The sequence below is a fragment of the Salvia miltiorrhiza genome, chromosome 7 (genome assembly GCF_028751815.1).
Source record: "Salvia miltiorrhiza cultivar Shanhuang (shh) chromosome 7, IMPLAD_Smil_shh, whole genome shotgun sequence".
Classification (NCBI taxonomy): domain Eukaryota; kingdom Viridiplantae; phylum Streptophyta; class Magnoliopsida; order Lamiales; family Lamiaceae; genus Salvia; species Salvia miltiorrhiza.
In genome coordinates, this window is record NC_080393.1 from 26339940 (window position 1) to 26367442 (window position 27503).

A 27503-nucleotide genomic window follows, 5' to 3' on the forward strand; every position below is an offset into this window, starting at 1 on the left:
TTGCAGCATTGCAGGACGGCGAGTCAGCACCTAAGCATTATACTCTGGCGCACGGGACGCTGTTTTATAAGGGACGCCTTGTGATTCCAGCGACCTCAGCTTGGATTCCGAAACTCCTCCGAGAATTCCACTCCACTCCCACCGCTGGTCATTCAGGAGCATATCGCACCTATCGTCGTCTAGCTTCTAATGTGTTCTGGCCCGGCATGATGCAGTGTGTCACTAAGTTTGTGGCGGGTTGTGAGGTATGTCAACGTAACAAATCCGAAACAAAATCACCAGCTGGTCTGTTACAACCTCTGCCTATCCCTTCGGCTGTATGGGAGGATATAAGTTTGGATTTCATCAGTGGGCTACCTCGATCTGGGGGTGTTGACTGTGTGCTCGTGGTGGTGGATCGATTCTCTAAATATGGCCATTTTATATCCTTACGTCATCCATTCACTGCAAAGTCAGTTGCAGAGATTTTTGTTAAGGAGGTGGTACGTCTCCACGGTATTCCTCGCTCGATTGTTTCGGATCGAGATCCTATTTTCCTCAGCTCTTTCTGGAGGGAGTTGTTCCGAAGCTCTGGCACCACTTTGCGCATGAGCTCAGCATATCATCCCGAGACCGATGGACAAACGGAAGTCTTGAATCGTTGTCTTGAAACCTATCTGCGTTGTTTTTCTTCAGAGCAACCAAAATTCTGGAGTAAGTGGCTCTCTTGGGCTGAATTTTGCTATAACACTGGGTTCCACACGGCGGCAGGCACCACTCCTTTCGAAGTTGTTTATGGCAAGCCACCGCCCCGTATCGTGAGTTTTTTGCCAGGGGAGATACGTGTACAAGCTTTGGCTGAGTCTCTACGTTCCCGGGATCAGATTTTATCACATTTGCGATTTCATTTGGAAAGAGCTCAGCAGCGTATGGTTCGAGAAGCCAACAAGCACCGTCGGGATGTGGAGTTTGATGTGGGAGACTTGGTGTTTCTTAAGTTCAGGCCCTACCGGCAGTCCACTTTATTTGCGGCTCGGAATCGGAAGTTGGCACCACGTTTCTATGGGCCATTTGAGATTGAGACTCGCATTGGTGCTGTGGCATACCGTCTCAAGCTTCCTCCAGATTCTCGTGTGCATCCGGTTTTTCATGTGTCGTTATTGAAGAAGGTTGTGGGTGATGTGCAGGTTATTTCCTCCTTGCCAGACGATTTATTATCCGTTGATCCACCCTATGAGCCAGAGGCAGTGCTGCAGCGTCGTTCTGTGCTTCGGGATGGCATTTCGGTTGATCAAGTGTTGGTGAAATGGTGTGGCTTTGGCAATGAGGAGACGACGTGGATGGATGTGTCTGATGTGCGCGGTCAATTTCCTACTTTCAGCCTTGAGGACAAGGCTGTTTCGACGGAGGAGGCAATTGATAGTGAGAGTCTGAAACCTGCGTGGAGAGTTTATACGCGTGGAGCGCGTAATGTGGTTAATTATTAGTTTTGAGTTATTCGGTATTTTCCTTTTAATTATTTAAAGTCAGTTTGGGCTTAAGTGTTTGGGTTGTGTTCCAGCACGGGCTTTTAGTTTAATTAAAGTCAGTTTGGGCTTAAGTGCATGGGCTGTGTTCCAGCATGGGCCTTTAGGGTTTTCTTATTTAAGTTAGATTAGTTTTATCTGGAGCGTATCCAGAGATTAAGGGAATTAGGGACAGCACCTCGCTGTAGTGGCCTCGTGAGAGGAGTTCTTTATACTATTCAAGAGTATTTCTATTCAATCATCTTACCTCTATCAACCAATGAGCCACACTATATTCAACCACAACCACTTATTCTACATGGTGAGATCCTTTATCAACTAAATACACATTCACCAACTACTTTATCGAAAGCATACCAAACCCAATATTATATACTCTTTATGGACGAAGTATTTATTTTCCTTTAGATCACATAATACATAAAAATAAAGAAATGATAATATCAGATATTTTTAATCAACCAAATACATAGAATAAATTAGTGTGCAACAGGAGTAAGGAAGATCAAAGTCTCCGACTTTAGTGAAGAAAGCGTTGCATATTCAGAATCCTAATCATCATTCAAATTTGAGCTAAACATCTGTAGAAGCAAAATTGGCAGGGCATCACTGCGAAAATACTTGCTCAAACTAGAGATACACATCTTTTGCAACTGAGAGTGCCGCTGCATCGTCCAACTCATCAACCTTACGCATATCCAGTCGAAATGTAGTTGATACTCGTATCTCGAGAGAGGTAATTTACCCAAAACTGTGTAAAAGTTATGCAGAGTCAGTGTTCAATCTCCTCAGGAAGTATGGCTTTCCCGGAATACACATACTGCATCTCCGCCTTCCATGTCTGCAAAACATCCCACCCATTAGTTAGTTTATTCATCTGATCCGAAATAATGAATTATACGAGCAAGAAATAGTGGAGCTCACCTCATGTCTGAAGTCGATCCTAATATTGGGCACATTAGTCTTGTGTATTACATTTCCTTTAGGGCCTCTTTTAAAGTAATCATCTCCAAGCCAGTGCAACTACCAAGACAATTCAAATCATTCTTGTTAGCTTTGAACAAAGAGACCCCACATGAAAAAGCAGCAATATTTAGGAGCCTAACGAAATGTTACAAACAAGAAAGATAAGTTCAAAGCAAAAAACAACTGAAATTGAATATCTAGCATGTGCACTTTTGACTACTGTTCAATCAGAGAAGGAAAGTGCAGTTATAGTCGTGATCATATATTTTAAGCGATGAACAACTCTTTTAGCAGTTTTACTTCAGATTTATTACTCACTAAATCCTTGGATCTGTTGAGACTTATTTTAGAGAAGCAACACTACATGTCAAATTAATAGCTTTGCTGTAAATCAACATTTTAGAGTTCTAACCTTTGAAGCATGAGGGAATCCAGACTGATAAACAGAATTTCTCGCAATCTCACAAAGGTCACACGAACTGAGTTTCCATACCTGATAAGAGAAAAAAGAGAAAAAAGAGGATTATCTAACATGCATTCATTTGTAATAGAGAAAGGAAGAAGAGAGCAACAAACCTTTGCGGCTACACTATATTCCTCGACAAGAGGCTCCTTAGTCAAATGGATTTGTAGAGGATCATCAGTTGAAAGGGAGACATTCATGCCACGCTGGAAGAACATTGGAAATGGGTTGCGATGATAGTCCAAGAAGAGTGAGTTGTTGCTGAGTGGCGACATTGCTAAACCAATCTGAAAGTCAAATCAGTTCCCATTCATAAATGATTGCACACCCATGTCAGTAAGGTCATTGGCCGAAATGAAGTTGATTAACAAACCTGAGCTAGATAGTATAGATATTGCAAGACTGGAGATTTCCTCAAGTTTATTCCATGTGATATATTATGACATAGGAGAAACCCAGCAGCTAAATGGTCCACATCACCAGCCTGCATGAATTGTTTCAGAAGCATTCTGGAAAAGTATAATGTATCTTCATATGGGAGAAAGGTAAATTAGAAAACTACCTCACCACAGTGAGGTCGAAATCTAATTGTCGGTAGTCCTTTTGATTCACGGAGCTGAGGGAAAATTACGAGACAAAAAATGTTAGGCACAATTTTGTATGGACCAATCCAACTTTTACCACAAATTGCAGTTAGTTTAAATCTCAAAATTTTGAGAAGGGAGCATATGATTAGCTAGCTTATAAAAATCAGTGCTCTCAGTTTCTAGTTTGCATTCAATATAGCTATATTTCTTAATTCCTAATAATACTCTAAGCTACTTGTTCCATCATATAATATCCATCAGGCAAAGAAGAAGACTAATACTGCTATAAAGATTTTTCCAATAATAATATGTATTTCATGAACAATTAAAATATATGCACAAACAATACATGAAATACATAAAATATACTGCTACATAAAGATTCATCAGGTGAGAACCACATCTTTTCGTGACAACTGAGAACCATGCACAAACACATAAAATACATGAACATCAGATAGCCAGATCGTAAACAATTTTTATAATATATATATATATATATATATTCCGTAGAGAACTGCAAATAAGTAGAGAACAAATAACAATGAATAAATCTATAAATTTAACGAATATATCGCATAACTAATGAATATGTGTATTCAGAAAAAATATATAAAATCTCGCCCCTCTCAGCATTCGAACTCAGGCCATAACTTATTCATAAGATACATAGATTTACTCATCGAAATTATAGATTTATTCGTAACTTTATATTTGTTCTCCGTTCTCTACTTAATTTGCAGTTCTCTACGGATCTTCTCCGTATATACATATATATATATATATATATAGGGGTGGGCAAAAATAAAAACACCCCTTAGAATATAAAATAAGAACCATTTTCGGCCCTTAAATCATCAAGATCTACGGTTGATTCATCACCTGGTTGGATGAATTCATGGTCCCGAGTTCGAATCTCATAGGTACCAAAAAAATTATTTTTCGCAATTCATACATTTACACAGCAAATTCATAGAACACAGAATTCATACATTTTAGGTAGTTCGTATTTTATATGTTAAGAGTGTTTATATCGTAGCCCTTCCCTATATTTATGTAAGGAGAAGATCAAATGAGAATGAACAAATGTGGTGAGAATGGAGAATGATTGCATAAGTCAATATATATGTTGTATAAAATGTTTGTAATTTGCATAAGCTGCTTGTAATGACTGCATAACGAAATTCAATTAATTAGATAAAATTTTCGCTCCCTCCAGAATTCGAACCCATGTAAAAATTTTATGCAATATTATATTGCAGCTTATGCAACATTATATACTGGCTTATACAATCATTCTCATTTCTCACGAAAGATAGCATTCTCAATATAATCCATCCATATATATATATATATATATATATATATATATATATATAGAAAGGTTAAACGAAGAATGCTAAATATTTAGAGAATAGAGAAATCGGAAACAAAAACGAACAGATCCACAAATTTAACGAACAGATCAATGTACCGCATGAACAGCAATTTGCCCAGGGTTCGAATCCTGTTGGTGGCGAGATTTTCTTTTTTTTTCCTAAATACGTCTGTTCAAATTGCTGTTCATGCGGTACATTGATCTGTTCGTTAAATTTGTAGATCTGTTCGTTTTTGTTTCACGATTTCTCTATTCTCTAAATATTTAACATTCTCTGTTTAACTTGACCCTATATATATATATATATATAAATGAAAAGGCAGATACTAATGCTGTAAATGTTATATATAATGAAAAATACTAATGCTGCAGGGGCTAATAAGAAGTTTTTGTTTTAACAATCTGATGTAGTAAACTCAACCAAAGAATCAGACGAACCTTGTTAAGTGTATAGAGATTTGCATAGCAATAGTAAGCATAGTAAGAAAAGGCAGGATTGAATTCATTTGTCCATTGTGATGGAGTTGGCATATGCTTCGTTGGCCGCCTCTCAGGTTTACTCTCATCATCTACCATGTCAAAGCCTACAACCTACATTAAAGAACATCATATACGAGAGAATAAAATTAGTGAGAAACAGACAAATTTGATTTCCCATTAAACAACATATACAAACAAAACCCACAGAAATCTATTGTGTTGGACCTTTAAATGGTTTTTGGTTCACCTATTACATTCAAAATGTAATCATGGACGATAGGAATAACTATTTGCATATTGTGGGGATTATTAGCACAAGATTCTTAATTTTATGCAGATATCACATACTGCACATGAAATTGTCTCTCAAAGCAAATGCAGAATGTGTAATAATGAAGATATTATGTTTTGAGAGCAAGACGTAAATATTTCAATTTCCAAAGCATACCTGTAATAAGAAAAGATGCAAATGAGGGTGGGAATTTGGATCCACTGTGACTTCAAAAAGTGGAATGAAGATGTTATCGAGTATGTTCTGAAAGGATGTTACTGTTCCCATACTTCTGTAAATGTTGTATAACCTTGGCAACTGCACAACTCAACCATGAAAACTAATTAGAAAGTATTCATCATCAGGAGCAATCAGTGTGAGTTCGCCAGCAAAACTTATATTACAAACTAGAAACTGTTCTTTTCCAATAATTTGTGGTATAAATTTGAAACTCAATGTCTAGAGACACATGATACTAGAGCATCATTACTCCTTCAGGAACCAGTTGACAAACCTTTAGCAAACAAGGTTGTCCTCTAATACAGCTAACAAAATTATCAAATGACTTAAAAAAAAAACAAAATAAACAGATGAAGGATAGGCGTTGAGATGTCAGCTTCCCTCACTCTGCATCCTCTACAAGGATCAGGACTGGACAGTAGACACTTCCTTGGTGGGATTTCCAGATATCTCAATGCAGCAAAGTAGATTTTCAAGGTATTGACCAGTACAAAAAATAGACTCATTCCTAAATCAGTACAGAGATCAAAGGATAAAAAGACTCAGAAGAGTAGAGCAGCAATGAATGTCCTCAACTAGGGATGCTAAAGAAAGGAACTTCTGAAATTGTAACCGTCAACAATATGATTCAATTTGCTAGGACAAGAGATAGCTATTCATTAAATCGTTCACATTACCTGAATCAACCAAACAGCATTTTCACTGTAAATTCTGTTGTTTACTACCCAACTTGCCAGCTGATCCCACTCACTCTGTTTCCTCCCATAAATTGAAATTCGGTACTCAGCCAGCTGAAAGGAGCATGGTGAAATTAGAAGTTAATATCATAACCAATAAGTAATTGAGTAATCTGAAATCAACAGTCATTCATTCATTCTTCAATCTGGACTTTTAATACCTAAAAGGCTCTCGTTTTGAAACAGGAAGTACAATGATATATGTAAAATCTGGTTAAAGAGAAACAATTACACTTGCATGTATAATTGCAATGTATGCTTTCTCTCTGCACTCTTCTTCTTCAAGGACTACATTGAAATATTCCAATAAACAATGAACACACAGCCATTGCATGAGGTACACAAATTATTAAACAGATTACCAGCATGAGTCCATTTATCTTTCTCATAAACTCAGCATTACACACACACAAAAAAAAGCATGCTAGATCAGAGCTATACCAAATCATGTGACGAGATTCACCTCACAAGTAAAAAAGTATACCAGAGATGCAACCAGACCTGGTATTTACTTGCTTCCAAATCTGATAGAACCTGCTTTGTCACGTCAGCCAGGAAACGTCCTGGTAAGAGAAGAAATCACTCAATCATCGTTTCGAACTACTATACAAACATTGACATGGTTGCAATATATTAAGCATTTAAAGTTATGTTGTAGTAAACAGAAGCAGTTCATTTTCTGTCAAAGATAGAACCAGAGAAGAAGTGCTTGGTGCACATCTTTTCAATTTTTCCACTTGATTGGTTGATATTATTCAAACCATTCAATTACTACCCAGGTTCAGTTTAAGCTCATAGTTTGTTACACATCCTGAAACAGGAAAGACTAATCTAAAATATCATCAGTAAAGGGCCATGCTATTTTTCATCACATAGATCAAATCACATTATCATCTTTGACACAGAAACTAAAGCACATATTATTAAGTGAAGACTTCATATAGAGAATACATCTTGAAGAGACTGTTGGACAAACAAGAAGGGTTTGACGTTTTCAACAAATCAATTTCCTATAATTCAGTCATATTTGAAACCTTGCATGCTTGCTTCAATTTTTTCTGTGTGAAACTAACCTTGGATGAGATTATCCTGCTTCAGAAATATTTCTCTAAGCCTACTTTGTCCACAAGGATTGTACTTGAGATTGAATTTGTCAAAACGATGAAAGGTACTCTTGTCTGCATGCACATCCAACAAATCAACACTAAGATCATACCTGCAATAAGCATGTTCATTAAAATGAAAGACTGCTTGGATGTAACGGCATGAGAAAATATAGATTGAATAAAGTAACACCAACCCTGTTAAGTCCAGGCTGTCAAAGACTTCTTTCAGTGTAAGATACTGGCCATCGCGGTAGATAACAACCTGCAACATAATAAGGACAACATGATATTAGAGCATTAACTGGAGGGCTTCTACTAAAACTTGAACTGTGACTGAAACATTTACACATTAGTTGAAGATGGAAAAACTTGAGTCAAAGCCTTGTAAGATTTGCACCTCATCTGGTTCTTTTTTTAACTTTGACTTGATGAACCGGAGAAGATGCTTTTGGTTCATGCAAGCAGAATGATGCACATGAGTATCTACTTTCCTTATATTGTAGAAATCACGATGAGGTGCACTTTTCTGTGCTACGAATTCCTTATCTGCATTCACCAACAAATGCAGGCGGAATTTCTGCAAAGAGTAAAATTTATTAAGCGTCCAAACAAATGGTAAACATAGATGTAATATAGTAATCCCTCCATCCCACTCCAATAGTCCCATTTTCCTTTTCAAGACGTCCCACTCCAATAGTCCCATTTCTATTTTTGGTAATGATTTTACACTACAAACAATGTGGTCCCACACACCTTTACTCACTTTTACACTCAAAAAGCAAATTTCTTAATCTCCGTGCCCAAATGAAATGGGACTATTGGACCGGGACGGAGGGAGTAGATTGGTATCAACGAATATTACTTCCTCAAGAAAACGTAACCGATGATGGCATGAAGAGCGGACATTTCCAACAGACATCACTTTCAGGAGATGATGCATGTCAGTGAAAAAGGATGTTGAACTCGCAACAGGAAACAGTTCTTCAGTATCTAAATTATTCAAAGGAAATAAATAAGTAAATAATCTTTAAGGAATCATAGAAGAGAGATGCATACAGTATATTTCCACGACAAGCTCCTCAAAGCTTACCCCTTTCACTGGCATAAACACGCACTACACCATCTTCCATCCTGAAGAAATGCTGTTTGCCCATCATAGAAATTGTACCAGATAATTAGCTGGCATATAGTAAAAGGTTTGACTTGATAGCTTCTGAAAGAGTTTAGCAAGGAGAACTCACAGAAGATGCTTCAACAGGGACAAAGTTAAATGGATCACTGCTGATCTCTGGTAAACCAGTTTTTTCGGTACTCTTTGCCCATGGATCAACATTTTCCCTGAAAACATATTTTCCCCTCAAATCTAAACATTCACGAATCATCCTTGTGACTTCTTGTTCTTCAACACTTATTGAGTCTGATTTCATATTTTGAAGAGCATCAGAAACAGAACCTAGTAATAGAGAATGAGCACCAGAAAAGAAACAAGCACGCAGGCAAAGAGCTAAAACAAGATTCCAACATAAAATTTTACGAAGTCCTTGAGGTCCACAGGAAACTTTAAATACCGTGTAATGTAGTTATTGGTGGAAAAGTGTTGTTGCTAAATACAGGATCATTTGCTAGAGTTATTTCAACTTTGCTGTCAGCGTGATCTGTGTCAGGCTTTGCCTCAGTAACAATTGCTTCAGAGTCTTGAACGTGAATGTAAATCCCATTTGAAGCTTGTGCCGGTAGAATCTGTTGATTTTGAGTTGTTAGATTTATATCCTGCAAATTCACAGGAAAAATGGTCGGAAACGATCAACCAAGATATAGTTGAGCTGTAAAGGAGGAAAAAGGCAATGAGATACAAGTAAGAGAAACCAGTATTTGAGAATATGACCGACTAGGCAGATGAGGCCTCCAAAAAGAGATAGCCATTTGAGATTGAAGATCAGGTGCAATACAAAAGGGAAATGCGATGTAAATCAATATATGGTGTGAATCAAGCACATACAACTGGTGGTTTTACTTAGTATATAGGTTTCTTGTTCAAGAGTCTCTATACTTTGTTTTACCAATACGTAGCCAGTCCCAAGCTATTTCAGGTTAATGACTTCCAAATGGAAATTCCATATTTCTGCAATGTTTTCTAGAAGTCCATTTATATCCATACACCCACTCCAATAATAAAAACAATTTATGCCCCCTACCATCCCCCCAAAGGAAAACAAATATTTATAGGCACGCATACAGGACATTGGTAGTTAAGAAAAATCAAAATCCAAGATCAAATTTACATTTTGATAGGACAAGACGTCCTCTTCCACTTCGAGTTCAGTTCCTTCATCGTCAGAATCCCCTGTTCTTTCAAAAGCATAACCACAGGCTGATCCAGGAGTGACAAGTCTACCAACTGATCCAACCCGCATACTTGTACCAGAATGGTTGACATATTGCTCCTCTCCTACAAGGAGCAAATCAAATAAAACAGCTGATTTCCAAAAACTACAGAAAAACAAATTAAAAATTACCGATTCTACAAACTACGTCCATTAACTTGTATAACTAAACCTAAAACTACTAAAGTATACATTCCAAGCAGCATACATTATATCAAAACTACCTCATATTAATATCTTCTTCTTTTTTTTTGAGAGAGAACCTCATATTAATGTCTAAAGAGTACTTGACTTATTAAGACATGTCCGGACTAAGAATGCAATACAGTATCATGTTATCCTTATTAAAGTGCTCAAAACCAACTCACAGAGGAAAACTCAAGATACATTAGAAAACAAACGATAAAATTAAATAAATAAGTTTCATCCTAGAACCTAAAATTATGATAACACATTCACAAAAATCGGACTTCAGGCAAAGATAAATTTTAGGAACTCAACACTAACGATGCCTACAACTCCATCATAAAAGTACATCATGAAAGGCAAAGTAAGATGGCTTAAATAAAGAATCATACCATCCCTCTGACCAGTCCGGACTGGTGGTAAATTCGAAGAAATCGAATCTATTTTATCCAACGAATTCGGCAGCGTCGGATACACAGCGGTCCCGGCTTCCTCACCGCCATGTTCATTCTTCAGAATACTGTAATTAGGCATCGAAGATGAAACTCGGTAATCCCTCACCGCGTCAGATTCACCATCCTTAATATGATCTTCAGAAGAACTCAACACTTTATTTCTACTTGTCCACAAAATCACGTTCCTATCAGTCTCCGAGTTCTCATCAAAATCCGAAAATTCACAATGTTCATCGTCAGATAGTAGGTGATGGTGGCGGCGGTGGCGGATGTTGATGAGACGATCGAGGACTTGATCGACGCTGCGTTTATGGATGTAGAACGCGGAAATAGCCATGACGGAGGCGCCGAACAACGCCGCCACCGCCAGCTGCGCGGACGAAACTGGCGAAAACGGTGGCGGTGGCGAAAACATCGTGTGTGTGTGTGTGTTTTGGAGGTTTTAGTTAAGGGTTTATGAATGAAGGCGGAGAGGAATGCAGCTGTATTATCATACACAGAAAGTAGAGTGATGAAGGAGAGTAGGGTAATTTAGTCGACTCCTTGAATTGAAAGTATTTAAATTAAATCCCGTTTCAGATTAGATTTCTGTGTTGTTAAAATACATTTCTACTAAGTAAAATAAAAATAAAAATACAGTTCTACTCCTCGCACACGCACACCCAAAATGAAAAACAAAAAAAAAGGAAGAAGAAGAAGAAGAAGAAGCAGTTCTTCTCTTCACTCTTGCGAATTGTCTGTTTTTGAGTAGCTTATACATAATCTCCAGCCTAAATATTTTTGTGAAATGGCGAAAAGTAAATTGTTGAAACCCACATTAATACTTAAAAGATGCAACAAATTTAAGTGTCTAACTTAGGGTTTCCTTATATTAATAATTTAATTTTGGTATATGAACTGGTGTCATATGTTAACAAGTTGAAAAACTAAGCTTAGTAGCTTACAGGGAATGTCACGCATAGCCACATGGCAGCATATGCCTAGACAATCAATTACGTGCACTAATATTTGCACTATTATTATGTGATTGTGAATTGTGATGTGTCCTATGCACCAACTTTTGAGTAATATTAATATGTTCATCGATAAGAAATAGTATATGCAATTCTATCTTTCATGACTAAAATGTTTGTATAAATTCGTTAGTTCCCGCTCCTTTACAAGAAGAAAGATGGGTTGTTAATTAAATACTTTTTTTTTAGAACGTTAATTAAATAATTATTGACGGTGGATAGTTTCAGTTTGAGTTTTAAAATAAATTCAATTCAAATTTTCCAAATATTTCATAAATTAAGTTATGTACTTTCTTTGTTTCAAATAAGTTGATCAACTTCTATTCGGTATGAAATTTAAAAAATTAGTGTTTTAAGTATGTTTGATAACAAAATGAATAAATAATTAGATATTTTATTATTTATGTTTATTTTATATAAAAAAAATTAATCAATTTAACTCGAACGGACATAGTAATAATTTGCAACTGCCGACATACTTTGTAGTCCAAAATTGGTAGCAGAGTGGTTTAAAATCTAATAAGGCCCGATTATTAGCCCAAATTCTACTCCATCAATAGTGGGAAAGTTTATGGATCAAGATTCAAGAGTAAAGAGTGTTGAGCTGCGAGGAGGAAAGAACCAAAACTGGCTCAACCGTGAGGTCCGTGACATATAATCTGGGCTTGGGCTCAATTGATCAAACCGTTACGAATTTACGAAATAGCCTCACAATAATTAAACCTCCGAAATGAATAGTAATGAAAAAAGAAGCAAAGCTGGTAATTACGTGTGAACCTTCTTTTTGATAAAAGAATATTGTAATTCAATCTAATGTGATCAACAATACTTTTTAATCATATCTAAGGACATTTTTAAAAATTATTTCAACAGTATGTATCGTATTGGAATATTATATTTTTAGGGTAAATATCATATTAAACCTTGAACTATACCTGCTTTATCAAAAATACCTTGAAACTTTCGAAATGCTCTTTAAACCCTCAAAGTATTATGGTTTTATCAAATATATCTCGCATCTCTTTTCCGGCCACCAAAAACATGACGTGGCTCGTCGGGTGCCACAGTGTAATTTAAATTATATTTTTTTAATCCATGTCATTTTATATTCTCTTTTTTTAATCCACATCATTCTATAAATCAAAATCCAGAAATTAAAACTCAAAAGAAAATCCTCCCAAAATTAAAACCCAAATGAAAACTCTCCCGCCTGATTCGCTCGTCAAATTCGTCGAAAACCCATTCAGAGTTACTTGCAAATTTGACATGTTGTCTTATTATGCATAAAACGATATGTAATGCGGTACAATCTTGTGAAAAATGTTTTGGGATTGGTTGTGTATGAAGAAGTAATTAAATGAAGATTTCCCCTTACTGTGTCTGTGTCGGTGGGGTGGGGAGAAGAAATGAATCGATGATTCTTCCACTGGAGCTATTATAGTAATTCAAAGGTATAGATGAATTACACGTAACACCACCCATCACAATTATCCCCCAAAACCTATCTAATTTGCATAATAAGAAAACATGTCGAATTTGCAAGTAACTCCGAATGGGTTTTCAACGAATTTGACGAGCGAATTGAGCGGGTTTGGGTTTTAATTTTCTGGATGGATTTTGATTTATAGAATGATATGGATTAAGAAAAAAAATATATAAAATGACATGGATTTAAAAAATAGAATTTAAACTACATTGTGGCATCCGATGAGCCTCGTCACATTTCTGGTGGCCGGAAAAGAGATGCGGGATATATTTGATAAAACCTTGATACTTTGAGGGTTTAGAGAGCATTTCAAAAGTTCCAGAGTATTTTTGATAAAGCGAGTATAGTTCAAGGTTTAATATGATATTTAGCCATATTTTTATGTGTTTTATTTTACTCCCTCAATTTTCAAGAGTGTGCATTAATTTTGATGTCACGAATTTTAATAAATATAAGGTAAATTAATGTATTATGAGTTGAAAAAGAGACCTACTTTATTAGTAGTTTTATGTGGTGGGTTATAGTGTCCAAAAATAAAAAATACATATTCTTATGAGATGTATTAAAATAATAAAAAATACACACTCTTATGAGACGAAAAAAGTATAATACAGCTCAGTGGAAGCTCATGAGGCCAAGAAGAGAATATGGGATCGGATCAGCCCAAATTATGTTTTTTGGATGTTTAATTTGAGGGTCGAAGGTATGTTTTTGGGTTGAGTCTAGTTTGAGGTCATGGTATCCAAAATTATGTGGTGATTGAGAGGGTGTTTGGCTAAGCTTATTTTAAAGAGCTTATAAGTTCTTGGAGCTTATAAGATGTTTCAAGAGCTTATAAGTTGTCAAAGTATTTAGATAATTGAACTTATAAGTTAGAGAGAGAAAATATTTTTTTAAAGAGAGAAAATAGAAGAAAAATGAACTTAAATGATATATGATGAAAATAATAAATTATAGTTGAAAAATATTTGTAAAAAGATTGTTGCATATGAGATTATAAAAAAATAAGTTGGGATAGAGGAACTTATTTTTTGGGGAGCTTATTTTTGGAGCTTATAAGCTATTGAGGAACTTATTTTGTCAAATACTTTGAAAAAGCTTATAAGTTCTTAAACAACTTATAAACTATTTTGAGGAGCTTCCAAAATTGAAGCGAGCGGTGGTGCAAATCACATCTGATTGTCAACCACACATGCATTTCTGTGCATACATCGTTGTCAATTTTGATATCGATTCCTAATGGCGACAAGGCACACCACACTTGCCACTTGGATACTACTTGTGTCAGTGTGTGTTTGTTTCATCTATTGATTCCTCATGGCGATTCCTCATTATATTATCCCTTTGTTTAAAGGAATAAAAAGTAAATACATTTTAATAATTTAAAATTATCTAATATAAGGATGTATTTGCTTTTTATCCCTCTAAATAGAGGGATAATATAATGAAATATAAATTTATCACTTAAAATTGGGATCACATTTTTTATATCTTATTTGATTTGAAGGATAATATATTTATCCACTTCTTATAAAGTGATATAAAATTATATCACTATTTTTTAAGTATAAAATTATTTTTTTTTTCAAAGAATAAGAAGCTGCCCGAAAAATTATACAATCTGCCCGAATTTTTTCATACATCAAATCAAACAAGTTATAATGTCGCTTATTCTTTCCTTATGCCTCAAAGCAAATACATTAGATTAGACAATTTAAATTCCATCAAATTATAACTCATCCCATATCGTCGACCGCAAATGTTAATCCAATTAATTTTATTTTAGACAATTTAAATTCCATCAAATTATAACTCATCTCATAGTCATATCGTCGACCGCAAATGTTAATCCAATTAATTTTATTTCTCAATTTACCGAAGTATTTATTCATGAATTTACCAAAGTATGATCTAATACCAGTAGGGATGCATACTTGAACATATAACCAGCGTGATATGGTCGATCTTGTAACATCATATAATTAGATATATTTATGAACACGATAGAAAATACTCATTTAAATTACAGTAAGACCTCAAATATGCTTTTAGGTATAACTAATAGACAAATTACTCGAAAATATTATCAACTAATATTAATACGATACATATAATTTGGCAATCAATGCTCTTGAGCATACAAATAATTTGTTGAACTTTTGGGGGCTGGGGGGTTTGATGACTGTTTATGTTCAACAAAATTCCACGTTGAACATTGAACGAACGAACGTTGACCGTTAGATTAGATAAGATCAATGGTTGAGATCAATGGTGTGGTTCTAGAGAGAACTACATTATTTGTGAGAACGTGAGAACCATCAAATCTAATGCATCTACTGTAAAAATTAATGCATTCGCCGTTAAAATTAATGGACTCAAAAAAATAAAAAAAATTGCTCCCTTCAGGATTCGAACCCTGGATCTGCGTTCATCCAACAAGATGATGCATCCACATCGTAGATCTTGATGATCAAATGACTGAAAATGGTTTCCCGTTCTTCTTTTATTTAGTGGTTCTTTTTTTAACCTATATAGGGAAGGGCTATAATAAAAACACTTTTAAGTGTATAAAATATAAACAAATCTTGTCCATTAGATCTGAATCGATCTTGTGGCTTGAAATTATCCTAATTTTATTCCCTACAATATACGGCTATCACAATAAGGAGAAGTTTGTAATTTACTAATCCCATTACCGGTTATGAAGATATGGTGTATTAATTAAATTTTTATTTCCATATCTATTCAAATAAGATCTTCTACCTTTTAAAAATCAAACCTAAATGATTATGGATTTTCGAAGTTGTTAATTGGCCAACAATTTTGTAACATAAAAAAATATCATGTGAAGACATATTTAGTGTATACATATTTTTTAATTTTCTATATTATTTGTTCTCTGTGCATAAGGTCCATGAATTATAATAAAATTATCAATTTAATTTGTACCTCTGAAATTCGTAACAGTGTTACTTATAATTCGCGACTACATTAAAAATTTTCCAAGATACAACATTATTTCCAATTCGAGCATAAATTATATTCGCAAAGTATTAAATATAATTCGCAAATGATAATATAATCCGTTATGCACTATTTTTATAAAAATATAATTTGTAACAAATAAACATTAAATTCGTGCTACTTAGAAACAAATGGTAATATAATTCGTTCACAAATGATAATATAATTCCTTATACACTATTTCTACATAACATATAATTCGTAACAAATGATAATAAAATTTGTTATGCACTATAATTAGACATATAATTCGTAACGAATAAACATTAAATTCGTGCTATTTAGAACAAATGATAATATAATTCATTAACAAATGGTAATATAATTCGTTATGCACTATTTCCACATAATATATAATTCGTAAAAAATTGTAATAAATTCGTTATGCACTATAATTAGGCATATAATTCGTAAAAGACACCTTGAAGTATAATTAGATATATGATTCGTAACAAATGGTAATATAATTCGTTATACACTATTTCTATATACCATATAATTCGTTACAAATAAACATTAAATTCGTGCTATTTAGAAAATAGTCAAGGATTCAATGAGAGAGAAAATATTTTATCTAGTTTAATTGTTCTGCGTAAGAAAATAGTCAATGATTCAATGACAAGAATTGATGCTTTGCATTAAAGTCCTTATTCAAATTTTAGATATGGAATCCAATTTTTACCATATTCGTTAACACCATATATATATATATATATATATATATATATATATGTCTATCGTTTATTTTTATATTTTGCTAATTAAATTAATAATTAAACAAGTAAATTCAAAGATCGCACCACGGCACACTATAAGAAAACACGCGTTTAACGACCGAAAATTTCGGTCGTTAAATTTGCGGCCTTAACGACCGATTTACGATCGTTTCACGACCGATCCTTTTTTTTTTATTTTTTTTAATTTTTTAACGACCGAAAATTAGGTCGCTAATTATTTTTTTATTATTTTAATATTTTGTTTTTTCTAACAACCGAATTTTCGGTCGTTAAAATTATTTTTTATTATTTTTAAATTTTTTAACGACCTAAAATTCGGTCATTAATTTTTTTATATTTTTTATATTTTTCTTAAACAGCAAAAATTCGGTCGTTAATATTATTTTTTAATTTTTTAAATTTTTTTTATAAGACCGAATTTTTCGGTCATTAAAATAATTTTTATTTTATTTTTATTTATTTTATTTATTAACGACCGAAAAATCGGTCGTTAAGTATTATTTTTTCAATTTTTAAATTTTTTAAATTTCGTTTTTAATTTTTTAATTTTTTTATTATATTTGTGTATATAAATATTTTTAATTATTTTTAATTATTTTTCTATTTAATTCTCATTTTTAATTTATTGAGAATATTTTTAAAATGATTTTTATTTCATAATATTATTCTAAAAAATTATATAATATTTATTATTAATAAAAATATGTTAATATTTGCAAATAATAATAAATTATTAGATTTATTATAATTAATTATTAGATTTACTAAATTATTAGATTTATTAGATTTACTAAATTATTAGATTCATTATTTTCAAAATATTAATAATATTATTAATTTAAAATAATAAATTATTTGATTTAATAAATGAGTGATATTGTATATTGAATTATAATAAATCTAATAGTTAAATAAATCTAAATAAATATAATAATTAATAATTTATTAAGATAATATTGCATATTACGATTATTATTTGATAGTATATTGATTTTATTGTCTATTTGATTGTTATTTTTCGTACTCATATTTTCTTTTTTTTCTTTTTTAATTATGATAATATTAATTTATTATTATTTGAAATTCGATCATATATTTACCGTCAATGTTTCGCCGGCACCACAAGTCTTAGATATTATCTCGACATATTATAAGGTTATGAATTATTAATGATATCGTATATTGAAATAGAGTTTAAATAAATTAATAGGTAGTGGATATATCAATAATACGAGTGTTCTGTACTGGTGACCACTCGAAAAGAACTTCAAGGTTACGCGTGCTTGACTAGAGCACAACTAAGATGGATGATCCACTTGAAAGTTCGTCAAATGGTATGCAATTAAGGTCAAAATATACTTGTGAGATACAGGCATATTAAAATATATATATATATATATATATATATATATCTATATATCTATATATATATATATTTTCAAAAAAAAATATTTATTTATTTTTAACTACCAAAAATTCGGTCGTTATTAAAAAAATAAATAATAAATAATTTTTTTAATTTTTTTTTCTCTTTTTAATGATCGAAAATACGGTCGTTAAAAATAAAAAATCGATCGTTAAATTTAATGATCGTAAAACTCGGAACGACGATGCAAACAACGACCACCGAAAACGGTCGTTAAATCGGTCGTTAACAACATTAACGACCGATTTTTGGGTTTTAACGACCGAAATTTCGGTCGTTAGAGCCGCATTTTCTTGTAGTAGCGTAGTCGATAGACTTGAATTCAAGACCTTTAACTTTAGGCATTATCCACTTTATCGCTCGTCCAACACGGAATGAGATTGAGTGTACCATATTTTGTGTCCCACTTTCAATTTTATTTATTTTCTTATATATTTTTTCTTTAATTTTAACTTTGTATGCTTTAATTTAATTTTGTAATTATTAACTAGAGTTTATTCCATCAATCTAGGGTATATAATTATTTTTTATCATTTAATTTCAATTTATTAACGAATAATCGGTTGATAAATTCAAAGTCATGGTATATACTATTTAAAAAGTTTAATTTTTTGAAATAAAAATTAAATATAATTCATAGCAGTATTATAATAAATTTTAATTTTCAAAAAAATATTTTTAAAATAATAAATATAAGCATGGGATATAGTGACACATAAAATTATGGGACATTGCTAATATTTAGGGCTTAATTTGTATGTCATACTTGGTAATAATATCTTCCGGTATAAACAAATGTAATTAAGGAGCACAAGTGCTTATAAATCCTTTCCTTAATTAAAGTCGTCCAATGCCCCAACATTAATGTAAGGAGCAAGCTTGATGTGTTTTAATTACCATGATAATATATAGAAGCTACACTGGTATTATCTTTTCTATTTGGCTAGTTTATGCTTTATAAATGGGTTAATTGCATATAATATACGAATTTTGCCCGAAATTTATTTTTCCCACAATCTTTAAAAATTTCATTTTTTATCAAATACTTTAACATTTGTTCAATGTCTCCATATTTTTTTCCGATGATCGAAAAAATGACATAGCAGTGACGTGGATTTAATTTTACACGTAACACTGACGTGGAATATGCGTGGAATATATATGAATTTTAAATTACACATATAATATTAAATCATAATAAAAAGCTCTAATTTCTTTTAATTTCTTATTTTATCAGGCAAAAGGAAATCAAAGATTGCTTTTGGCGCTAGAAAAAAAAAACGATTGCTTTCCTTTCCACCACATTTGTCGAAGGGTTCATCTCCAGACCAGTGTGGAAGTCTTCGTGTCGAGGTCTTCCAAACCAGTGACACCGATTGCTTCATGTTTTCAGTCTTCCAAACAGTGCGCCGATTGTTGGCGCCGGTACTTCGCCTATTGATGGCGTTGATTGCTGAAACGAGGGTTTTAATGTTTAAACTGAAATGCATTATTTAATTTATCATAATGGCGTGTGTTGGCAAGCCACATCCGCGCCACGTCGATTCCAATTTGAGGGTAAAAAAATTTATGGGGAAATTAAATAAATGTCAAAGTATGATAAAAAATGAAATTTTTAAAGATTATGGGAAAAATAAATTTCGAGCAAAGTTCTTGATGTTATATGCAATTAACCCTTTATAAATCATGTGACACATGCATCAAATAGCTTGCCCTAAATATAAAAAAGAATGATCAAAGGCTACAAATTCATTCCCACCATATCTGAAAGAAACAAAAAATGAAAGTTGAATTGGTGACAGGAACACTGAGATTCAGACACTCATTATAAAAAAGGTGGAGGTACACCAATAAATGTTACAATCATGACAGGAACATACAAACTTTTTCAATTGATCCAACTTAACTTTAACCAGATGGTCAGAGCCTCTTCATGTGAAGGGGAAAAAAGGCTTAGGTCCCCAAAATTGAGGGGACCTTAAATTTTAAAATAATTTATTCACTGTACTCCACTTTACTTGGATTATTTTTATTGTAATAAAAATTGATCACCCCAAAACAAAAATAGACCAAGTCAAATAGAACAATGTCCCAGAAAACATATAGACAAAGTCAAGTGTGATAGGGGAGTAATACTTATTAATCTTAAATTTATTTTTAAAATATTACTTGGGATTGATCTTGGAGTATTTTCTTAATTCCAAGTGCTACAAGTATGTTACCATCAAAATAAGATCGATTGGTGATTTTCTTGAGTTTGTTAAAAATTTCGTATTGTTTTTCTAATATTTTTATTACATAGAGGATATTGTTAACTATATCAGTTACTGTAACTTCAACAAAATAATTTCATCTATTGAAAATACTTGATCTTGAAGATGTTATTGATGATTTTATTTTTTAAAGTGCTAAAAAGTCTAGATTGTTTGAATAACTATTTGATTATTATTTTTTTAATTTACTGCATTTTATAGATTAAAGTTATATGGTCACATAAGTATGAAAGACAATTATGCATCACCTCTAGCGAAGTTTCATTTTTTAAATAGTGCATTTTTTCGTTTTCACCCATGGTCCCAAACTATGAGGGTCGGCGATGCTGAAGATGCCCATATTGCAAGTGCTGTTTAATTTGCATAGGAAATTTTTAGAAGACCAAAACGTGTGAGAGAAAATCCCACACAGCGTGTGATCATGTGTGAGAATCTTTCTTGTCACCCAACAAGACAAATGAAAGTGAGAAAAAATGAGTATGTTTGTGAGAGGACGTCATAATTAATAAGGGTGTGTACAACATATTCTTATCTTTTATACATGCGTTGAAGATGATAAGATTTCGAAGATGATTTTGATTGAGCTTTGTGACGCAGATTGAAGAGTTGATATTTTGTTTGCCTAAGGTTTGAATGGAAATTATGGAATAGTTTATTTTAGAAGGTGGGGAAATAAAAGAGTTTGGTCAATGGTAGGATTCTATTGTCTTTCTTGAATCTTGATTCATCATGCTGCCATCTCGATGCTTATCTTCTTTTGCCTTTTCGTTTTAATTAATGTTGTTGTCTCAATTTTTAGAGTATATTTCGTATTCTATTTTACTTATGCCCGTACTTTCTACAATTATAAATTAATGAATTTATTTTATTTGAAACCATAAATTAATGAATTTATTCAAAACATATTTGCTTAGTACTGTTGTACTAGTGAAGCAAAAAAACTTACATAAACACGAAAAAAAATACAATCTTGAAACTGTATGCAAACAACGTATTTGTTGAATTTGTATAACGAAAGCAAAAATATTTTACGCTTTTATATAATGATTTATAAGTTTATTACACAAAATTTTCTGTACATCCGGGTGTACCGTATACTTGAGTTGACCCATCCTTACCCACATGCTAATTGAAACCCGCATCTTGATCCAAATCATATAAATGACATTATTAAGTTATACAAATGACACTACTTATAATTGACAATATTCAATTATATAAATGACATTGTAACATTTTAAAATGTTGTAGTGTCATTTTCAATCTTATAGTGTTATTTAAATTATTATAGTGTCATTTACAATCTTATAGTGTCAATTGCAGGAAGTGCCATTTATATTTATGAATAGTATCAATTATACACAATGTCATTTACAATGTTATAGAATACGTAGTGTCATTTGTATAACATAATAGTGTCAATTACATGCAGTGTCATTTGTATAATCGAATAGTGTCATTTACACGGTTTGAGTCAGAATGCGGGTTTGAATCAGGTAGCGGGTTAGGATGTGGGTACGGGTCAACCCGGATGTACGGTACACTACCCAAGACCACCTTAGTTCATTATCTTATATCCTATTTGAATTATCTATAATTGTATATGTATGCTCAATTATCTCTATATAAGTAGATTATATAGTGTATTGTAAATCACCGAAGACCATATAATTAGATAACCTTATGCGATATAAAATTGATTGCACCTGAAATGACTCTATGACAAGTTGTTCGTTTAGGTTGTAGTATAGATGAAAGTAGTTTGTCTTGGCTATTTGTCTATACTGGTGCGTGTAAACGTATTGATAGGATCACCGTAAAATGTATTCTTCTGTCTAACCTAAGTGAAAAATCAAGATGTCGGTGACTTAGCAGGACCTAAATCCTAATAAGATTTTAGGGATCTAAAGACTAATATGATTTCAGGTGTATATATAAATTTGTATATCACTTTGATTTACTATGGGTAAGAATTACATTATACTTGAGTACTATTTTGGGCGATAGCAATTTATATATGACTTTTGGTAATCGGTATTAAGTAACCGTATCCGATCTAGGATGATAACATCCCTTAAGAAGCTAGAAATGTTTATTGCACTAAACCTGTAGTTTGATTAAGTTTATATGCAATAATAAGGGTGAGTGGAATGTTACTTACATATTAATAAGAAATTAATTAATATAAGTTGTCAGAAACTTTAATTAATTAATGGATATTGGATATCTTAAATACAGATGTTCGATAAATTTAAATACAAGTCTCGAATCATCATCGGTAAGTCAACATTGATTCTTTAGTTGAATGAATTAATATTATGAATTAATTATGATCTAATCTGATTATAAGAATTAATTTATTTGAGGCTCATCTTTATTCCTTTTATTTGATCCTTGACTGGCCTAAAGTCGCTTGAGCCAAGTAGAATAAAAATAGCCCAACTCATAAGTCATGCTCATATCCTGTATTTATAATTATAAATATATATCAACTCTCAGAACAAAGCATAAAAAACGTATTTTCATACTTCAGAAAATTAGGTTTCTATGAGATCTAAGCAGCGTCTGTCCATCCAACGTCTAAGATTAAGCGGGATACACTTCAGAATATCAGAGCTGGAGTCAGATTTTCGCAGGAAATTAGCTTTTGACAGTTTCCATAGAACTAGCATAACTTATTCTACAGAACTCCGATTGAGGTGAAACAAGCGGCCACAGAAAGCTCATTTGCAACGAAGAAGTCAAGCCGTATTTCTGGACATAATATGAAAGGAGATTGTTTGAGGGGTCAACCGGAGGGTCAAAATCTATTTGCCTGTTCAGCAACTAATTGATGAATTCCTGTTAATTATTCTTCAGGTTTTTCTAACTCTCTGTACAATATTTAAATTAATAGAAGCATGCTAGGATTTAATCGTTATATGGCTCGATCACTAGAGCCCCACGCAGAGGGGCTAGTCAATGCTCGGGGGCGCCACGAAGGGTCACTCGAGGTGGTTGTAAGAGTCGCGGTGCGGCTACTCTTACTCTTAAATTGTGGGGCTCATTCTCCCATCACTAAATACAAAACTAACTTTCTTAAAACTCGTGTCAACCTCTCATAGGACATGTTTTCGTGGACGAAGGGTGTATAATTTTAGTTGAATATATATTTGGGCTTAATATAAAAAAATATATATAATAAAAATAATTTTTACAGTAATAATAATTGATATGAAAAAGCAAAAAAATATAAGTAAACAAAATAATTTAAAAGAAAAAATATAAATAAAAAAATATTAAAAAATAGATTTATTCAAAAAAGATGAGAGAGTACAGAGAATTATTGAAGGTTTTAACCTGTAGACAAATATAACTTTTACACTTTAAATCCAATATTTACATCAAATATATATTCAATTGAAGCTCTTGTCATGATTTTTAATTTGATATGCATATCAAATATATATTTTATAATTAACCGAATTTCATAATTTTAGAAAAGAAAAGGAAGAGAAAAATAAGAAGATAAATAAAAATAAAAAATATAATTTACAAATAAACTTTCAATTTTAAAATTGATCTCAAATTGAAAATTATCTTTTTAATATTATGGATTTTGATTCTAATATCTAAAGAAAATGTTCTTGACATTATTAATTTTACAAATTGTATAAAATCAAAGTTCAATTCGATCATTTTTCCTATAACTTCAAACAAATGAATAAAAGAAGCAAGCTTTGTTTTTTTTATACTTAACTAATAAAATTATTGATATTAATAATAATTTTAAATATATTATAATAAAAATACATATATAAAATAAAACAAAATACTAACATGACTAAATGTCAGTGATGCTTATAAATGATGCTCACGGTATATACCATAACTCTAATATATATTATTCCCACTTTCTTGTATATGCATATCTTCTCAAATAATTCAATTTCTTTGGAATGCTGTCTAAATCCTATCCTGAATCACGTGGGTGAAGGAAATATGTTTCCCACAAATACAATCGTTGCTAAATAAGTACCAAGCATGCATTATATAGTTATTTATGACAAACTCCTATTATTTGGTATGTTTAATTATTTATGACAAACCTATATTATTCGGTAAACATCATCATCCACGGTTCTTATGGTTTGTGCAATGTGTCACATATAAGAAATCATATATTCGACATTCGAGCATAGGGAAAATTCAGTGTTCTTTTTCACTCGGGGGACAGTGGTATTTAAATCCTAGATCTCATATATTCGAGCATAAGGAAATTCAGTGTTCTTTTTCACTCGGGGGGACGATGGTATTTAAATCCTAGATCTCATATATTATTTACGTAGGGAGTTTTTCCAAACTACGTAAAATTTTGTGTGCTCTTTGCCTTTCAGTACCTTTCAATCGAATTTTATTTAATTAACTGTCTTCACTCAACAAACTACTCGTCAGCTAACCACTTCAGCTGACCTGAGAAAACTCATCAGCATCTTTAATCAACTTACAACATCAATTGATTTGCATAAAAACCGACTAATCTACAAGTTGGTTAATACCTTAAAGGTTTTCAAACAACGTGATTGCCTTAACCACCACATTCCGCAAAACATTAGTTATCTATCCAACTGATAAGCTTTTAAGCTGTAAGTAGGTTACCTAATTGATATCACTCTAGCAAGACTCCTTACTTTGACACATTCAGCTCACTTGTGCTGGTCTATAGTCACCTGAAAGTTAACATTTCAGTTAATTGATCAATCTTGCATCAATAAGTAAAAAGCAACGCAAATGTTTATAGTTGGTGTATTCATTCCCACATACACCATTAGTTACTTGCTCGAGATTAATGGAATCCATCAAAGAAGAGTTTGTTGAAACCTACAACTATTGGTATGGCTTGCCTGAAGAAACAACTGACGGTAAGTTCCTAGAATTTCTTAGAAACTACTCCCTCCGTCCCGGCTTTTGGTATCCAGTTGAGAACGGCACAGGTTTTAATAAAGTGATTGATGTGTTGTGAGTGGAATAAGGGTCCCACATTTTATGTGAGAGTTAAAATAATTAAAGTGGAGTAAGGGCTCCACCTACTTTTACCAAAAATAGAAATGGATACTAACATGTGGGACGACCAAAAAAGTAAAATTGGATACTAAAAGTTGGGACGGAGGGAGTATGAAGATAAAGGCTTGATCGGTAATGAGCAGCTTTGGGGCACCAGATCGAATAGGATCAACATTAAGTCCCCTTCATAGGTCACCTGCAAGCCACCAAGAAGATAAGGAGAAGCATTTGATAGAGCAACAATATAAGCTAAAGCCAACCGTTGGAGTACTGGAGTATGGTGTTATAAAAGGTGACCAACTGATTGATAAATAACAAACTACTTAGAAGAAGGCTGCTCATGAAGCAAAGAAAAAGAAGGCCACTTGAATTGTAACAGATTGTATATGACAATTTATCTTTCTTATTTGATCCACAATGTATCAGTTGCCTATACTAATATAAAGCGCTTTTTGTTTTTCAAGTACAACCTGAAGATAATTACTCTTTGTCCAGGCTCTATTCTTAATGTCTTCTTTTTACTTATCATATGATTGAATTAACCTTCCCGCTCTATTTTCTAATTAAGATTTGTACTTTCTTTTTAACGAGGAGATTTTTTAGGTCTCATATTAGATTTTAGATAAATTTTGGCATCATAAAAAATGGAGAAATTATTGAAAAAAAAAATTAGTTGTCAAAATTCCCTGATGATGATGGTCAACTGATGTAACTAGATTGTAGTTTAGTTGTTAAGGAGCTTGCTTTTTTATTTTACAAGTATTAGCTAAGGGGGAATCAGTCAGCCAAAAATTTTAAGCCGCTCAAAACCAGCGTAAAGTTTCAACTTACAACTAAGCACAATGAAGTGCATGAAGACAAGTGTACTAATCACAAGCATAACGATAAAGGAGATCAACAAAGACTACCTTATGTTAAGTGTTGGGAAATAGAAGAAATACCCTATTACAGTTTTGATGATCCCAAAACCCTTAGACTTATTATCTCTATACTAGAATTCCTGTTTGAACTCAACTGTTGGAGTTCAACCCTTTTGCTAGAATGAAGGTGATTGATAACTGAAGATCGAAGATTTCCAAGATCAAAGCTTGATTGAAGACTGAACAACAGATGAAATATACTGGTGATGCAAAAGACAACTTCATTGAAGTTATCAATTGATCCAACAAAGGACAAAAGCATCAGTCAATCTTCTTCATCGGACTGAAGCTCAGATGCCCGCATTAAATTCTCCTACAACGTCATTAAATGCATCATATTTGAATATCGTCCTTTCCAATACGATAACTTTTTTTTTTGGTGCCAAAGTACTGACATACCATGCTCCTAGGACAAAGAGGACTTAAACTCTTAACCAATTGGGAGCAAAGCAGATTGAAGCCTCAGCCCAAAGCACGGAATGTCTCACAACAACAGAAATCCTGGAGACCATCTCTCCAAAGGATTTATTCAAGACTTCGTCTATAAATAGAGCTCAAGAAAAACCCTCAATCTCGGGATGACTGATTCGAAGACATATGCTGAAGCTCTGCCGAATTAAAGAGCCAACATTTTCATAGATAGATAAATTTCAAATCGAAGAAGAGAATAATTCATCGTTGTAAAATCAGTCTAACTGATTATCAAAACTCTCTTAATAGACTAGGCACCTCATGTTATATCATTAGCCTAGTATAGATTACTTGAGAGCCTGTTCTCAGTAGTCATAGTTGGAAGCGTCCAAACCTCTTTTCAAACAAGAGA

General features: G+C 32.8%; 1 protein-coding gene across 2 annotated transcripts; it reads right to left on the reverse strand.

Annotated features, from left to right (window-relative positions):
• Positions 1-1922: 1922 nt before the first annotated feature.
• Positions 1923-11572, reverse strand: LOC130995712 (AMP deaminase-like). Of its 2 annotated transcripts, none has more exons than XM_057921104.1 (19): positions 10696-11572; positions 10016-10182; positions 9302-9503; positions 8975-9150; positions 8824-8875; positions 8596-8723; positions 8131-8310; positions 7928-7995; positions 7701-7843; positions 7129-7190; positions 6568-6681; positions 5828-5968; positions 5338-5490; positions 3497-3550; positions 3308-3418; positions 3048-3221; positions 2884-2964; positions 2430-2528; positions 1923-2346 (listed from the first exon to the last, which is right to left on the reverse strand). In XM_057921104.1, the coding sequence occupies exons 1-19, from the start codon at positions 11171-11173 to the stop codon at positions 2278-2280; spliced, it is 2652 nt and encodes an 883-aa protein (XP_057777087.1). In that variant the 5' UTR covers positions 11174-11572; the 3' UTR covers positions 1923-2277. The 2 variants fall into 2 exon arrangements, with proteins under 2 accessions (XP_057777087.1, XP_057777088.1); XM_057921105.1 differs by having other exon boundaries at positions 9302-9473; positions 10696-11492.
• Positions 11573-27503: the final 15931 nt, after the last annotated feature.

Coding starts and splice junctions, on each gene's coding strand:
- LOC130995712 (XM_057921104.1), bottom strand. CDS start 11,173: ATGTTTTCGCCACCGCCACCGTTTTCGCCAGTTTCGTCCGCGCAGCTG. Junction 7,191..7,700: donor GCAGGATAATCTCATCCAAG/GTTAGTTTCACA, acceptor TTCTCTTACCAG/GACGTTTCCTGGCTGACGTG. Junction 5,491..5,827: donor TGCATCTTTTCTTATTACAG/GTATGCTTTGGA, acceptor TCTTTAATGTAG/GTTGTAGGCTTTGACATGGT.